This window comes from Bison bison, unplaced genomic scaffold (assembly GCF_000754665.1).
Source record: "Bison bison bison isolate TAMUID 2011002044 unplaced genomic scaffold, Bison_UMD1.0 scf7180017864181, whole genome shotgun sequence".
Classification (NCBI taxonomy): domain Eukaryota; kingdom Metazoa; phylum Chordata; class Mammalia; order Artiodactyla; family Bovidae; genus Bison; species Bison bison.
Genome location: NW_011494753.1, coordinates 8,763,569 through 8,781,569, shown reverse-complemented (window position 1 = coordinate 8,781,569; position 18,001 = coordinate 8,763,569). Strand labels below are relative to the sequence as shown.

At 45.2% G+C, this 18,001-nt stretch overlaps 1 protein-coding gene across 2 annotated transcripts; it reads right to left on the bottom strand.

Annotated features, from left to right (window-relative positions):
• Positions 1 to 11,007: 11,007 nt before the first annotated feature.
• LOC104990991 (cytochrome P450 1A1) lies at positions 11,008 to 17,107 on the bottom strand. 2 transcript variants are annotated; one of them, XM_010843351.1, is made up of 7 exons: positions 16,985 to 17,107; positions 13,719 to 14,578; positions 13,038 to 13,164; positions 12,860 to 12,949; positions 12,644 to 12,767; positions 12,412 to 12,498; positions 11,008 to 12,249 (listed from the first exon to the last, which is right to left on the bottom strand). In XM_010843351.1, exons 2-7 carry the CDS (start codon positions 14,553 to 14,555, stop codon positions 11,964 to 11,966), a joined length of 1,551 nt encoding a protein of 516 aa, XP_010841653.1. In that variant the 5' UTR covers positions 14,556 to 14,578; positions 16,985 to 17,107; the 3' UTR covers positions 11,008 to 11,963. The 2 variants fall into 2 exon arrangements, with proteins under 2 accessions (XP_010841653.1, XP_010841652.1); XM_010843350.1 differs by having other exon boundaries at positions 13,719 to 14,581; positions 16,985 to 17,106.
• Positions 17,108 to 18,001: the final 894 nt, after the last annotated feature.

The window sequence follows — 18,001 nt, the reverse complement described above, 5'->3', positions numbered from 1 at the left end:
GAATATAAGTTAGAAATCTAGCATTCTATTCATACTAAGTAACTGGAATCAAAATGTCACATTTTTTTTTAGCTAGGCAAAAATTCATAAACTGTCTATAATATATATTATATTCTACATAATATATGTGTGTGTGTGTGTGTGTGTACAAAAGCTTTTTACTACGCCTGATAAAGACTTAAGAAAGAACAACAACAACAAAGAGATGGAGAAATAGGAAAACAAACTAAATGAAATGGGAGCTCTGAATATGAAACAAAAAAGGTGAAACAAACTAGATAAGAGTAAAAGATCATCAGATAGTCCAGTTGTTTTTAAACATGGCTCCTCATTAGAAATACATTTGGAGCTTTGGAGAAGAATAGCAATACCTGGGCATTTGTAGTTTTCAAAGAACTCCAAGATAATCTGCTATGCATCTGGATTTTAAAAAGTGATTACAAGTTTTTCTATTAAATTATAGTTTTACTGATATAGAATTCTATTATTTTCTGTTGACCAATCATGACACAATAGTGTTAAGCGAATAGTTGCATAATCACAGTAGTAAAAGATGTTTATCAGTTTTCACAATCAATAACCAGACAAAAAATAAAAGGTCATTACAATTGCAAGCCATAATGGGAACATGATTAACCTAACAATATAAAATAATTACACACAATTTGGGGAGTTAAGTAGAGTGATGAGGTAAATGAGTGACCTGTATTTAACCCTAGACAGCATATTAAAAAGCAGAGACATTACTTTGCCAAGAAAGGTCGGTCTTGTCAAAGCTATGGTTTTTCCAGTAGTCATGTATGGATGTGAGAGTTGGACCATAAAAAAAGCTGAGCACCAAAGAATTGATGCTTTTGAACTGTGGTGTTGGAAAATACTCTTGAGAGTCCCTTGGACTGCAAGGAGATTCAACCAGTCCATCCTGAAGGAAATCAGTCCTGAATATTCATTGGAAGGACTGATGTTGAAGCTGAAACTCCAGTACTTTGGCCAACTGATGCAAAGAACTGACTCCTTGGAAAAGACCCTGATGCTGGGAAAGATTGAAGGCAGGAGAAGGGGACGACAGAGGATGAGATGGTTGGATGGTATTGCTGACTCGATGGACATAAGTTTGAGCAAGCTCTGGGAGTTGGAGATGGACAGGGGAGCCTGGTGTGCTGCAGTCCATGGGGATGCAAAGAGGCAGACACAACTGAGCAACTAAACAACTGACTACAACTTATTAACCAAGGCCATTAACTTAATTATTCCCTTTTTTCCCCTTTGGAGTTCAGCTTCAGCTAGAAAGACAAATTTTTTTTAAGTCTTTAAAGAATTAACGTATTTAAAATGCTGTATGTTAAAATCTTCTCTTTCTTTTAAAAATTCTTTGAGTTTTCTTATTATATATTCACATGAGTCTGTAACAGATAATACAGAGCTCTTACGGATTCTAAGGGACCTTATAATCTGATTTAGTAGTTTTTTTCTCTCTCTCTTTTTTTTAAATGTTAGATTTGTCTAAATGGATTAGATATTCCTAAAGTGTACATTAAATGAAAGCCTTTCCAACAAAAAGACTTAAAAAAACTGAGTTATTTTCCTTTTTGTTTTGAGGAAGATACTTAGAAAATAAGACTCCACCTGCCAATGCAGGAGACACGAGCTCAATCCCTAGTCCAGGAAGATCCCATATGCCACGGAGCCCAGGGTCTAGGGCCCACAAGTCACAACTACTGAGCCCATGCACTCTAGCACTCGTGTGCCACAACTAGAGAGCCCCCACACCACAGTGAAGATCTGATGTGCTGAAACTAAGACCTGGCACAGCCAAATAAATAAGTAATTTTTTAAAATCCACAAAAGTTCCCTAAAATGACCACTGTGATTCAAACAATCTTTTTTAAATTAATTTATTTATTTGGCTGCATTGGGTCTTAGTTTCAGCACATGGGATCTTCCATCTTCAGCATGCAGGATTTTTTAGTTGTAGTATGTGGGATCTAGTTCCTTGATCAGGGGTCAAACCCAGGCCCGCTGCATTGGGAGTGCAGAGTCTTAGCCACTGAACCACCAGGGAAATCCCTGATTCAAACTATCTTTAATGAAAAATTGCTATTTTAACCAAACAGGCTTAGGAATTAGGGTTACAAAGAGAAGTAGCATGAAGCAAGAATTTAACCCAAAGGAGTTTGAGGTAAGCTGCTGACAAACCCAAATAAGTACGGGAAGAAAATAGCATGATTAGAACAAAATATGGATGTTTGAACCTAGCACACAGCTGGGAAGTACCATACTGGTGCAGAGATCTCTGACTTCACTTCCAACAGCCACCATGTTATCCTGTAGCAAGGCTGTGGAGGAAGAAATACCATATTCCTGCCACCAAGGCACTGCTTTTCTCCAGACAAGACATAGAATGCCCAGCACTATTTGTCCATGAGTCTGATGAAGCTACAATCATTAAGATTGCTAGATTCAGCAAATAAAAACACAGGATGCCCAGCTGAATTTAGACTGCTGTAAATAACACATTTTTTTAAAGTATAAGTATGTCCCCAAAGTTATTAGAACTCTCAGGAGCCAGTGTGGAAAGGGACTTATTAGGTCTGTGCCTCTATTCCCTAAAAAAAAAAAAAAATGCTCCCTTATGACAATCAGAGCAAAATTACCAAGGAATGAGGAAAAATCATTTGACAAATCAAGTAAAAGTAACAGAAGACAAACAGGTTTAGTAAAAGATTGCCTAATGCTTTCCAAGGTATTAACCAGAGCGAGAACCACAAAGGAGCCTAGGATATCCTAGGATAACAGAATACAGCAATGAGAACTCAGCAGTAATATGTGAAGCTCAATATTGTCCTCAAGACAGACCCAGCAACAAACCGGAAAATAATCAATGAAGGGTATACAATGAAGGGCTCTATTCTATCTGAATAGAGGGCTTAAGCATGGAAGGTTCTGTGGAGTTGCCACGATGTGAGGGCGTTCATTCTAATGAAATTTCCAAACTGTTAAAATAAGCAGATCAGCAGAAAGAGTAAGTTGAATTTATTTAACTTGCCAAGCAATAGAGTTGTGCGTTCATTTGGAAATACCATCTTTCCCAAACCTTTCAGCCAGGACTCTAACTGTTAATATTACCCTGAATATGGAGAGAGAATTCTGATCGGCTCTTACACCGAATATGAACAGCTTCAACATTCTGTAAGATTGTTGATTCTGGCCTCCTGGTCCATTCGTTAAATTGAGACATACATAATATGTATACTGTAATAGTCATCCCTGTATTTATTTGGATGAAGTAGTATAGGCTTTTTTCTAACTGTTACATTGAAATATAGCCAATTAACCATGCTGTGATAATTTCATGTGCACAGCAGAGCAATGGAGCCATACAGATACACGTATCCATTTTCCCTAAACTCTGCTCTTATCCAGACTGCCACATAACATCAAGCAGAGTTCCTTGTGCTATACAGGAAGTCTTGTTTCTGCCCCTTTAAAGTGTGCAATTCAGTGGCTTTTACAATACTATATTCACAAACGTGCAGCCATCACTGCTAATTCCAGAATGCTTTCCTTACCCAACAAGAAACCCTATATGCATTAGCAGTCACTCTCCATTCTTCCCTCTCCCCTGGCAACCACTAATCTACATTCTGTCTCCAGGGATTTGCCTATTCTGGATATTTCACATAAATTGTATCAAACAATATGTGACCTGCATATAATGTGTGCTCTGGCTTCTTTCACTAAGTGTAATGTTTTCAAGGCACATTCATATTATCTCAAAAATTAGTGATTTATTCCTTTTTATGGTGAATAATATGGATATATCACATTATCTTATCCTTTCATCAATGGTGAACATGTGAATTGTTTCCACTTTTTTAGCTGCTATGAATAACACTGTTATGAACATTTATGTGCAGATTTTTGTGTGATATTTTGTGTAATATTTTCACAACAATCATGTAAAAAATTTTAAGAATGTTAGGCACAACTAAAAATGGAATTTCTGGGTCATATGGTAATTCTATGTTTAATCTTTTGAAGAACTGTTTTCCAAAGCACCTACATCATTGTACATTTTCACAGTGATATATGAGTGTTTCTTTTTATGAACACTATGATATATGGACACAAGCCTCCATAATGAGGCAAGCACAGATTACTCAGGAGAACTTCCAAGAGGAATAACTGATTCCCTCTTCATACATACTCTGCCAATTACAGTTCCTTGAGTGGGAATAGCACAGCTCAAAAATGTTCAAAACTTGTCTCTGATGTACCAGAAATCATATGGGACCCTACTTCTGCTCTGAAAGCCCATGAAACACTCTAAATCAATTAACAGGAGTTATCATGGACAATCATATACCCCATGGTTTTCTCTACTCCACCAAGTCAACACTGCTACACTTATGCAAATACTACAGGGCAAACAGAGAAAGCAACCTGATTTTCTGAAATAGATCCAGTTGAATTCTGGGATATGTTTTGATTGCAAGTAGTTAATAATCTAGGTCCTTGGCTTCCAGACCTATCAAGAAAACTAATAGTCACCTTGATCTTGATAATTGCCTATGTTCCAATACATAACAAACAGCCTATCCAAAATCTAAGTACCACTGAGGCACTACTAGTAGTGCAGCCATTGTCATATAGATGGTCCAGTTCAATGATTGATTGCATTCAGTGATGTCCTTCTTAATTAGCAAATTGATCTTAATCAGCAAAACCTTGGCAATGATGAAAATCTGAATATAATGTAGGTATGTCCTGAGACCTAGCTTTGTCTCTTCTTGACCAAAAAGGAGGATGGAGAAAGAGCAGCTCCTGACAGCTGGAATTGATGTGATACTCCCAGCTAGACCACAAAGTATTATTACAGGCTGTTCTGGTGCTCCTAGGCCATTTTGTTCTCCCCTTCTCTGGTTCTTTCCTCACAGAACACCAGTCCCATACAGGTTATTCTGAGAACATATAAAATGAATTCTTCATAGACACACAAGTAGAATGACTTCAGGAAGGAAAGAATAGGGAGTTATTGCTTAATGAGTATAGAGTTTCAGGGTTCTGATACTATGGATATGAATGATGCTGATGCCTTCCTAACATTACAAATGAATTTAAACACTTAAACTGGTTAAGATGGTTGATTTGAGCGTAAGAGACATCAAGATGTGGCCATAAATGCATTCAGTTCAGTTCAGTCGCTCAGTCGTGTCTAACTTTGCAACCCCATAGGCTGCAGCACACCAGGCTTCCCTGTCCTTCACTATCTCCTGGAGCTTGCTCAAACTCGTATCCATGGAGCTGATGATTCCATCCAACCATCTCACCCTCTGTCGTCCCCTTCTCCTCCTGTCTTCAATCTTTCTCAGCATCAGGGTCTTTTCCAGTGGGTCAGTTCTTCCCATCAGGTGGCCAAAGTATTGGAGCTTCAACTTCATCATCAGTCCTTCCAATGAATATTCAGGACTGATCTCCTTTAGGATGGACTGGTTTGATCTTCTTGCAGTCCAAGGGACTCTAAACAGTCTTCTTTAATGTCACAGTTCAAAAGCATCAATTCTTTGGTGCTCAGCTTTCTTTATGGTCCATCTCTTACATCCATACATGACTACTGGAAAAACCTTAGTTTTGACTAGACAGAACTTTGTCAGTAAAATAATATCTCTGCTTTTCAATATGCTGTCTAGGTTTATCATAGCTTTTCTTCCAAGGAGCAAGCATCTTTTAATTGCATGGCTGCAGTCACCATCTGCATTTTGGAACCCAAGAAAATAAAGTCTGTCACTGTTTCCATTGTTTCCCCATCTATTTGCCATGAAGTGATGGGACTGGATGCCATGATCTTCATTTTTTGAATGTTGAGTTTTAAGCCAGTTTTTCACTCTCCTCTTTCATTTTCATCAAGAAGCTCTTTAGCTCCTCCATAAATACATTATGGATCAGTAACTCATTGATGCTCACTTCTGCTGCCTTCCAGACCACTGAACTTAGCCAGGATCAAATTCACAATAAATCGCCTTCTACTCTCTGAAAAAAAAAATGGTCAAGATGGTAAATTTTATGCTATGTATATTTTAACAACATTGTTAATGGAAAAAAAAACAAAGCTACTTTATAATTTTGTCTAAGCACAAATAAAAGCAAGGTCACAGTGCTACCCACCAAATACCCTATTGTCCCCACTTTCTGACAACATCCAGTCTAGATGTTGTCTAGATGTAGTCCCCTACATCACTCCACAAAGCCCAAATCATTTAATTCTTTCCTAACATCCTTTTATTGAGATCCTCCAATTCCCCATGATGTGTTTTCTCTCTCACTGTGATGAATAAGAAACCCAGCTTGCCTAACTAGGTGTGTTCTTGGTGGCCTTTGACTGAAGGGCACTGACAACACATATAAATTATATTTCTGTTTGGTAAAAACCAACACAATACTGTAGAGCAATTATCCTTCATTAAAAAATAAATTTTAAAAAGTTAAAAATTCTATTTCTAAAAAGCAATGAGCAATACAAATTATTTATATTATTTCTTTCATTTTTTAAAACAAGCACTCTTGAACCACACTCAGGTTAAGAAATAGAACTTTAGTGAAGGACAGGGAAGCCTGGCATGCTGCCGTCCATGGAGGTCTCAAAGAGTCAGAGAGGACTTAGCGACTGAGCAACAAAAACAAGCCTTCTATATATCCTATTTCAATTATAACTCATTCCCTCCCTGCAAAAGTAACCATTTTCCGAACTATTATAGTAATTATTTCCTCATTCTTACAAGACTTATAGCCAAGTGTGTATTTCCTAGACACCATAGTTTAGCATCGTTCATTTCTAAAAATCCAATATGTTGGGACTTCCCTGGTGGTCCAGTGGTTAAGACTCTGTGCTCACAATGCAGGAGGCCTAGATTCGATCCCTCATTAGGGAACTAGATCCCACATGCTGCACCTAAGACCTAATGCGCCCCGCCTCCCCCGCAAATTGATGTCTTTTAAGTCGACAAGTTTTCCTTCCATCTGCTTCTTTTCCTTACTCTTTTTCAGTTGAAGACCCCAGGGCTTTTGACCTGTAGAGTTTCCCAGAGTCTGAATTTTACTGGTTATTCCCTGATATTTCCATTCAGCGTGTTTCTTCATCTCCTATATTAATTGCAAATTGGCAGCTGGATGCAGACAGTTGACCAGACTCTGGTTCAGTCCCTTGGGAAAGACCGTGGGCAGTACTGGCTTCTTTTACCAGGAGGCACATATCTGGTTTTCTCTCCTTTTATGATGCTGGCATTTGTTGGAAGCAGTGGCGGATGCAAAATAGTGACATTCCAATTCCATTGTTTCTTTTTTTTAGCATTTTATTTTGTATTGGAGTATAGCTAATTAACAATGTTGTGATAATCCAATTCTATTAATTCTTTTTCAATTATTAATTGGAATACTTTCATTAAGAGATGTTTCTTCTTGGGGTGAAAGGTGGAAGGAAGATTTAAGAGGGAGGGGACATACGTATCCCTATGGCTGATTTATGTTGATATATGGCAGAAACCAACAAAATATTGTAAGGCAATTATCCTCCAATTAAAAATAAATAAATTTTTAAAAAGAGATGCTTCTTACATACTATTTGGTTATCTGCAAGTATAGTTCATATAGGAAACATAGGATGAATGCTTGATTCTGCTTTTGTTTTTCATTTTTTAAGGTAATGAATTGGTTTTTCTGAAGATAAACAACTAGTCTAAACAGATATGTGTATATGTGCATGTACATATATGTCCTTGTAGACTCATGGATTCAAAGATATTTGATAGGTTTTCATCCAGGGCAATTTTATTATTGACAGTCAAGTTGTCCAATCTTTGACCTGTTCGAGGCTCTTCTGTTGGGCTCCTGCATGGCTTGATCAACTTGATAGTATTTGTGGCTTCTTTGCTATCTGATATGAACAACTGTTTCAGGTCATCTTTTACATTTTCTGCCCTGGTTCTGTAACCAGCATTTCTCCAAGAAGCCTTGGATGGTAATTTAAGCATTCAGGATGCTCACTGTTGAGTTGGTCATGGTTTCTAACATTTAGAAATATATATACATAAGATATATTATATATAATATGAAATGAAGTGAAGTGAAAGTCGCTCAGTCATATCTGACTCTTTGCGACCCCATGGACTATACAGTCCATGGAATTCTCTAGGCCAGAATACTGGAGTGGGTAGCCTTTCCCTTCTCCAGGAGATCTTCCCAACCCAGGGATTGAACCAGGGTCTCCTGTGTTGCAGGCAGATTCTTTAGCAACTTAGCTATGATGTATAATACATAATACATATTACATATATACAATGTATTTTTTAAATTAACCTTTTGTATGTTCAATGTGTACCTCCTTAACCCACAACACTCTATAGTCTCAAAATAAAAAATACTAGTATTACCATTACCAATATAATTAGTGAGAACAGTTCCATAAATTGTTGTGCATATGCTGTCTCCATTCCGCCCCTTCTTTAGAATAAAGATTGGTATAGATTTTCTTTTTTCCACTGTTTCAGCTATTTTAAACTGCATAATTTGGTAGATTTTAGTATATTCACAAATTTATACAACCATCATCACTATCTAATTTCAGAATATTTCCATCAAACCTAAAAAAATCCTGTACCTTTCACTCTCCCCACCCCCTATCCCCTGGCAACCACTAATTTATTCAAAACTTTCTGTCTCTCTGCATTTGCATGTTTTAGACATTTCATATAAATGGAAACATGCAATATGTAGCCTACTATCTCTGGCTTCTTCACTTAGCATCATGATTTGAAGGCTCATTTATGTTGTATCATATAAGCTCTTTATTTTATTGATTTTTTAATTGATTCTTGGCCATGCTGGGTCTTCATTGCTGCACACGGACTTTCTCTAGTTGTGACAGTGGGAGCTACTCTCTGATTGTGGTGCATGGGCCTCTTGCTGTGGTGGCTTCTCTCGTTGCGGAGCACAGGCTCTAGGGCATGCAAGTTTCAGCAGTTGTGGCGCAGGGGCTCGGTAGTTGCAGCTTGTGGGCTCTAGAGCGCAGGCTCAGTAGTTGTGGCTCAGGGGATTGGTCGCCCAGTGCATGTGGAATCTTCCCCAACCAGGGATCAAACCTGCGTGTCCTGCATTGGCAAGTGGATTCTTATCCACTGGGCCACCAGGGAAGTCCTATAAGTTTTTTTTTTTTTTTTTAAGTAAAAAATAAATCAATATAAGAATGATTGGATGCTAAGTTCCTCATCCTCTTATATAAACAGGGTTGCTCCAGCTGACTTCAGCTCCTTCCTGGAAGTAGCCTGAAACTTTTGATGAATGGGAGTGCTTTCCTGACTGAAAGCACAGTGCATGAATGGCAACCCCTGGTCACTACACAGTGCTTCAGGAAGAAGGCTGGTCTGGGGTCCCAGCACGAGATACATCTCCTCTCGGAGTCCCTTAGCCAGAATAGCTCCTGACTATGTAGGTCCAGGGGCTTCCCTGGTAGCTCAGCTGGTAAAGAATCCATCTGCAATACAGGAGAGCCTGGTTCGATTTCTGGGTTGGGAAGATCCCCTGGAGAAGAGATAGGCTACCCACTCCAGTATTCATGGGCTTCCCTGGTGGCTCAGATTGAGCGTCTTCACTTTCACTTTTCACTTTCATGCATTGGAGAAGGAAATGGCAACCCACTCCAGTGTTCTTGCCTGGAGAATCCCAGGGACAGAGGAGCCTGGTAAGAGGCCATCTATGGGGTCGCACAGAGTCGGATACATCTGAAGCGACTTAGCAGCAGCAGCTGGTGGCTCAGATAGTAAAGAATCCGCCTGCAATGTGGGAGATCTGGGTTCGATTCCTGGGTTGGGAAGATCCCCTGGAGGATGGCATGGCAACCCACTCCAGTGTTCTTGCCTGGAGAATCCCCATAGACAGGGAAGCCTGGTGTGCTGCAGTCCATGGGGTCACAAAGAATCGGACACGACTAAGTGACTAAGCACAGCATAGCATGTATGTCCAGTCTCTGTCCCTACTTGTTACCACTACGACTTGAGTGTTGAAATCTGGGCCAAAGTCAGCTTATGGAACCCGATGATCAAACACCTTGTTCTCCATCTGTGACCAGCCATGGGGTCTAATATAGTGCAGGACCTGAGCCCGGTATGGCTAGTGAAGAGCAAACAGACCGTGATTTCTGAGCTGAGACCCGCCCCCAACCCCCTCCAATACAGTGACCATAGTCTACCTCTTGGACTTGAGATCTACTGCTGTGAGACCCAAGTGAGTCTGCCTCCCATCTTTCAAGGAGGGCCCTGTGCATATATCCCCAAGACCTGGTCACCTTTCCCAGCACCCACTCCCCTGCCCACCCAGCCTGCTCTGGCTCTGTGCTTCACCCTCCTGTTGTGTATCTGGCTGTTAGAGACCTGGTCACAATGAATTGGGGTCTTCTCAGTTGGCTCTAGTGGTAAAGAACCCACCTGCCAATGCAGGAAACATAAGAGATGTGGGTTCAGTCCCTGGATTAGAACTCTGGAGGAGGGTATGGCAACCCGCTCCAGTATTCTTGCTTAGAGAATCCCATGGACAGAGGAGCCTGGCAGACTATAGTCCATAGGGTCACAAAGAGCCGGACACAACTGAGGCAACTTAGCACGCATCCACGGACAATGAATTGGATGATGTGTTAATGAGTTAGTTCCCCTAACCAGCTTAGGAGGCTCTTGAAGGCACCATTTTTTCATTCACTTTATCTCCCCCAATGCCTGCTTCAGAGAATGTTCTTTATCAATGTGTGATCAGTTAGAGAAGGAGGAAGGCAGTGAAGTGACAGAGTCTTGTGCCCAAACCAGACTGCGAGCTGCCTGAGAGCAGTGGCTTCTGAGAGCTCCTGAGAGCACTGCCTCCTCCTCCCCCTCTGTGTCCTCCCACAGCAAAACCCAACACGAGACTAGGCTCAGACTGGGCACATAGATGCCTTCATTCAAGATTTTAAAAGTCTCCACCAATAAGGACTTCTGAATAATATCTTTATTTAGCTCAGGTAGATAGATATTTCCTACACATTTCTGGATACCAGGGTTAGAATTTTCTTCATGGCTCTCAATAAGCTGCTCTTAAGCTCTCGTATATGGTAAATACAAACATGCAAGTACAATACAGGCTAAAATGAAAAGGTCCTTGTATACAAACATTTTTAAAAGACTTTTAAACACAGGGTATATTGAAAGGAGATGCAGTAGAAGGTAACTCGATTACCACCCCCCTCCCTCCTGATCCAGTCCGTACCTGGATTTGGGCCCTCCCTCTGCTCTCTGCTTCTGTTAGACACAAGTCCTCAGCCCTCCCTGGACAGGAACAGGGGCCTCACAAGGCCAGGCGACAGCCCCACCCCTGCCTGCAGAGAGGAAGCTCATCTCCCAGGCAGAGTGTCCCAGACCCTAGTGGTCAGATTGCTCAGCCTTGTTAAAGCAGGGAGACCACCTCCATGTCAGTATTCTGGACTGCCTCTCCCCTTCAGTCTTGATGGCTTCCAAATGTCAAAGAGATTGGTCAGGCCCTGGTGGGACCTGCTCTGAATGTTTACCAAGCCAGTCAGCCTCCATGGAAAGCCAACCAGCTTGTGGGCCAGGCCCAGGGGCTTCCCAAAACCTCTTTAGAGGTTTCCAGAGGCCTGAGGACCCTCTAGACCTTCCAGCACCACTTTGGAAGGGCTCCATCGGCTCCTGTGTGGCCCCTGATGTGTCCGCTATCTGTGGTCACTGTGAAGAAGGACAAGTCCAGGGTGGGGGGCAGGTATGATCCCTCAGGCTTGCCCACAGCTCAGACAGCAAAAAAGTCAGCCCGACAATGTCTGTGGGTTTTAGGCTCCCCTGGGCTAGGCCCCTGGCCTGGCTGCCCAGACAGGGACAGGGCTGTCTGTCCCCCAAGAGCGCATGGGCTGTCTAGGCTGCAGGGCTGCCTGTCCCCTAAGAGCGCATGTGCGCCTGAAAGTGCTCACAGCGGGCGTACTTCATGGTCAGCCCGTACACGGGGGTCATGTCCACCTTCACACCCGGGGTCACACAGAATTCCACCTGATGCAGCAGGATGGCCAAGAAGAGAAAGACCTCCAAGCGGGCAATGGTCTCACCGATGCACTTCCGCTTGCCCAAGCCGAAAATAATCACCTTCTCACTCAGTACTTTGTTGATGGTGCCATCAGCAGTGAGAAACCGTTCTGGCCGGAACTCAGATGGATCCTCCCAGAGCTTCCTGTAATCAGAGAGAAGCAGCTGAAGAGGCAGCCTGGGGACTCAGAACCATCAAGCGGGTTGAGCCCCAGCTGAAAAGAATAGGGTTCAGGCAAGTGGCCCAGAGACAGCAAAGTGTGAAGCTCAGGAGCGGGGGAGCTTTCCCTGCCACCTCTCAACTTACTGGTCATGGTTGATCTGCCACTGGTTCACAAAGACACAGCGCCCCTTGGGGATGTAAAAGCCGTTCAGATTGCTGTCTCTTGTGGTACTGAGGAGGGAGGAAGCTCAGTCAGGCTCAGGCCCACAAGCAGATCTCCCTGCCTCCCATACCCTGTCCTTCCTACCACCCTGATCAGGTACATGAACTGAAGTAAGGCCCAGCATCAGACAGCAGCAGATCCACGGGGCCTCACCTGTGTGGGATGGTGAAGGGGACAAAGGAGGAGTGTCGGAAGGTCTCCAGGATAAAGGCCTCCAAATAGGGCAGCTGGGGTCTGTCAGAGAGCCGGGGCCGCCGCGCCCTGCCAATCACTGTGTCTGCAGAGCACAGAGGACCAGACAGGTCAAGGGCCACGCAGACCTTGGCTGGGCCTCCTGCCTTGAGTGCTCTGAGGGAAGCCACCACCTACCCAGCTCCTCCTGAATCTTTTTTTGCACCCTGGGGCTTGTCACCAGGTACAGGAGGCTCCAGGAAAGGGCAGTTGTGACTGTGTCAAACCCTGGCCAGGGGAGAACAGAGGGAGAAGTTAGGTGCTTAGTGGGTCAGGGCAGCTGGCCATAGGAATGGTATAACGGGGTAATTCATACCGGCTCCAAAGAGGTCTATGACAACATTAATGATCTTCTCATCCGACAGCTGGATATTGGCATTCTCGTCCAGCCTCTTGTCCTGACAGTGCTCAATCAGGCTGTCTGTGATGTCCCGGATGTGACCCTGGGTAGGGAAGGCCCACAGGTAAGGAAGATCCCAAACCCAGAACTGCCTCTCCATCCAGACCTGGTCCCTTCCCATCCCTATCTTCTTCGTCCAAGAGGTGACCACACCCCCCATCCCCCACCCCCCCAGCTTCTCTTGTCTCTCCAAGGCTCTCTCCTGACCCAGAATATTTGCCTCCCCAACTCGAGGGACATTTGACACAGAGTCTAGTAATATTATCATCTGCACATGCCCTTTACACCTTTCTCTCCCATGAGGCCAGAAGACCAACCCTTTAACTCTTCTTGGTTCCTGCCACAACTAGCCCAGGGTCCTGCATGGACTGGCTATCTACAGTAGATACTGCTGTGTAACGGAAAGTTAGAGGAGCTGGACAATAAAAAGTTCTATTTTCCTGCCAAGGATGGAATCCCCTCCACTACTGGCTTCAAAATCCCAGGCTGAAGGCCTGTGAGAGCTTGCCAAACTCCACTCTGCTCCAGCTATCTCTGACTCCTGACCCCTGACTCTACCTGCTCCCTACCACCCACCTGCCTCTCCCTAGTCTATACCTTCTCAAACGTTTTATAGTGTTCCTTGACTATCTTCTGTACAAAGACGTAGAACCTCCGATTCAGGTCCTTGAAGAGGTCCAGGGCAGTGTTGGGCAGGTAACGGAGGACAGGGATGAAGTCAGATGGGTTCCCGGAGGCAGTTATCTCCCCAAACTCATTACTCAGGTTGACGAGGCTAAGAAACTCTTGGTCATTGTGGTCATAGCGCCGGCCAAAGCATATGGCACAGATGACATTGGCCACTGACACCACTATATACCTGTAGGGGTCAAAGCGCCCAGGCCCTGACATCAGCTCTTGGAACTTGCCCAGGAGGTACTCGGCCTCCTTGTTCACATGCTCTTCCAGATAGCAAGAGGATGAGGATGCCGGGTCTGAGGCAGTGGAGAAACTCTTCAGAGCATTCTGGGCCAGGCGTCGTCGGGCAGCCCACACCGGTCCAGAGTCTGGGTTGAAGGTCATGCTCTGGCCGTTAGTGATCAAGGTGAAGCTGTAGAGGTCGGGCCGGCCCTTGAAATCATCGCCCTGCCGCACGAGGGCCTGCCGGACGGTGTCCAGGCCGCTGAGCACCAGCACGGGTGTGCAGCCAATGCGGATCTGCAGCACGTCCCCATAGCGCTGGCTCAGCTGCGACAGGACCACGTGCGGGTTCTTCCCCAACGTCAGCATGTGCCCAAGCAGAGGCCAGCCCCAGGGCTCTGGTGGACTCTTCAGGCCTTGAGGGACCCGAGGCCGCCAGGTCCTGACCACCCAGAATACCAGGCAGAAGACGGCAGAGGCCAGGAGAAGTTCTGTGGCCGAGATGGGGATGGGGAGTCCAAACACAGAAAACATGATCCACGTAGATTCCAAGGTGGCTGCTGAGAGGTGAGATGGGAGGAAAAGGTCAATAGATCTGACAGGTGGATGGAAGGAGCCAGTGTCCTAAAATGTCAGCACACCAGTCAAGTAAAGGGAAAACCTTATCCAAAACTGTTCACTGGGCATGAAATGGGAGAGGAGATAGGAGAAGCTGTTTGTGGAGCTGCCAACTCCATACCAAGAATTTCAGTCATTCTTCAGTCCTGGCCACAGCCTTTTTGGTAGGCAGCACTGAGACTCAGAAAAAGTACATAACTTGCCCAAAGTCACACAGCCAGCAACAACAGAATCCAAACCCAATCCCAACTTGTCTAATTCCAGAACACCTTACCTGCCATACCAATCTCAGTGTCAGTCTGTGATTTCCATAGAATACCTATACTATTATTTATTTCATATTTTTCTAAAATCAACTTTAAATCCACCCACTTAGCACCATTTCACACAGTAACATCTGTGTGAAAATACAGGTTTGTTTTTTCCCCTAACATATATTAAAATAAGCACATAATTGATGTGTATCACCCAATTCCCCTTGAGTATTACCCACCCAACTTGGGACAACACTACCAAAGAACTAAGGATCCCCTCTTCTTCAGCCTCATTTCACATTTGGGGAAACTGACCTCCAGAGGAGGCACTAACTTGGCTAAAGGCACCCAGCTCTCAGACAGAGCCAGGACTCAGACCTCTTGGGCAACGTTCCCTGGGAAGATTCAAGGCCCAGTCTTCCCTGTTTCTATATTCCTGTCATAGGCACCTCTCTTTGAAGAGTGGTCAGATCAACTGATGGAAAGGAATCTTCTCAGTACCGTCAGTTCTCCACTTTTCAAAGCCAGGATCTAGGGAATCTGGCCAGACACCGGGACACAGTGGGGAGGGAACAGGGGACTGCCCCCTTTCCTTACTGTCTAAGCCACAGTGCCCTTAGCCCCAGCTCTCTGAGCTCAGCGGACTCACAGTTAAAAGCAGCTGGAGGCCAACTAGATTGAGGCTCCCAGTCACAAAATTCCAGGCCAACGTTTTCACTGGGCTCAATTCTCAATGAATGAATAGTCTAGACCTCCCCCGTTTGCCAGTCACTCAAGAGCTGTGAATAAATGGAAGGATCCTACCAGGCAAAGGCTGTAAGAAAACTCTGGACTGGAATATGAGAAACTAGGAATGGAGCTAAATTTAACTGACACTGACACAATACTTTCTTTCTCTAGGTTCAGTCTAGAAAGGGTGTGCAAATTCATGGACTCCTCTCTTCGAGGCGTGGGGCTATGACAGGGGCATCTTACTGATGCCCTGGACTGGAGGTCAGGAGACAAGGGTTCCAGGTTTTATGACATGGCCTTGGATTGGACAGTTAGTTCATTTTACCCTTCTGGGCTTCAGTCACATCACCTGAGAGAAGGGATGGGACATGATCTCTGATTCAGGGTACTCAGCTCATCTCAGATAAGAGAAAACTCAGATCTTTCCTTTGAGGTTAAGCATAGTCTGACTAGTGAAGTTTCCCTGCAGAAGAGCCACCCGAGATGGGGAGGTTTATGGTTCCTACCTGAACTACTATAGCTGTTTGTCTAGGGAGGCTTCCTGAAGGAGCTGAACCCCAAAGCACACTTGAGTCCAGACTCCTTGAGTGAACTGGGGACACTTCTAGGCCTTGGCATGTCATGAGGTCCCCTTCTGCACACTGGGTGCTCCAAAGACCCCTAGCCTTAGTAAGATGATAGGAGGCCAAGAGAGGTGTGATTGCTGAGTTTTTAGGGTCAAGTTTTCTGCAGAGGGCAGTCTCCCACACTGATCCACCCCCAGCAAAGGCCAGAGAAGATAGTGGAACAGGGAAGGCCCCTGGACAACGCCCAGGACTCCCTCTCAGATCAGCCTCCTTTGTCCAGCCAACACCTCTCAGCACTGACAAGCTATGCCTCAGGAGGGTGGCCCCAGCCAGGGGCAGCTTTTGGATAAGGCAGGGTACAGCTGGTAAGAACCCAACTTGCCTCCTTGGACACCCTGACCACGAAGAAGCCTCCTCCTCACAGAGCCTGAAGGAGTGCTGTACTGATCCCCAGTCTCTCACACTTACATCCTATTCCAACCTTCCAGGTGACCTCCATGGGGAAGCCCCCAGGCATTCCAGGAGTCAGTAGGGGATGAGTTGGAGCCTAAGTCCTGGAATGCTGAAAGGGGAGCAGTTCTGGTGCTACCCATGGAATCTTGGGTAAGTCCAGCCCTTCCCCTGGCTTCGGTTTCCCCACTTAGTGAGGGAAGCTGGACTGCCTCCTTACTAAGGACACTCATAGCCTCCTTTTTTTTTTTTCTTTTGAGGTGCTAGACCAGGAAGACATGGAAGCATCAAAATTTTCCTTTTGGTGGAGGGAAGCGACAACCCAGAAACTCCCAGCACTCACCTGTGGCTGTGAGAGGGTGCAGAGCTGGGCTGGGAAGAGTGGTCTCTGGAGCCAGGGACCCCAAAGAAGATCAGGGAAGGCTCCAAGGAATTGTCACCTTCAGAGTGAGGGTGAAAGCAATGCCACCTTTATAGACGGCTTGGGCGTGTGGCCACGCCTCCCGGAGCGCGGGGATGGGGAAAGAGGGAGGGGCAGGGGGGAGGAGAACTGGTCGCTTTTGGAAGCTTTTGGACGGAGGAAGAAGGGGCGAGAGAGGACGCTGGGGGATAGGTTAAGAACCAACTCTGGGGATGCCTCGATAAAGTGCTGGCTCTTAAAGGGATGAAGGCTAGGGACCCTTGGGACCCTCAGTTCCAAGGTACCCCTGGACAAGCGCAGAGCCCAATTGGGGAGGAGTTTGGGGAAGAAATCCCATGATAGCCCAAAAGAGGGTATAGGGGTGCTCCATCCCGGGGCACGGGGACCAGTCACCCTCATTTTTGCACGCACTGAACACTGGGAGTGATTCCTCCTCTCCACCAGCAGATAGGAACCAGGCTGGCATGCAGGGGCGGAGCTGCCCGGTGATGACCTCCTAACCCCTGTTATTGAGTCCAGGCTCGCGTGAGAAGCACGGCGACCCCAGCCCCGAGGTCACTAGGGCCGGAAGGCCAGAGGCGCCGATGGGCTGGCCCCTTTCCCCAGAGCCTCCCCGACCCCCAGAACCTCCAGAGCCCGGACGAGTAGAAGTCCGCGCTCCCTGATGGAAGGTCCGGAATGCGGGAAGGGATGGAGAATGTGCAGCATTGCTGAGAGCGCACTAGCTGGACGCGTTGAGCCGCCCCTAGGATCACTCAGAAAACCAAGGGTACTTCGACCCAGAACCCTCGGGCCCTCGAGGTTCCTGGGGCTATTAGCGCTTTGGCAGGGCAGAGTAATCGTGCGGCGAGCGGATCTCCCAGCGGAGGAGGAAAGGGTTAGAAGGAGGCCTTGGGGGTGGGGGTGGAGGGCAAGAAAGGGAGCTCAGGGACTACTAAA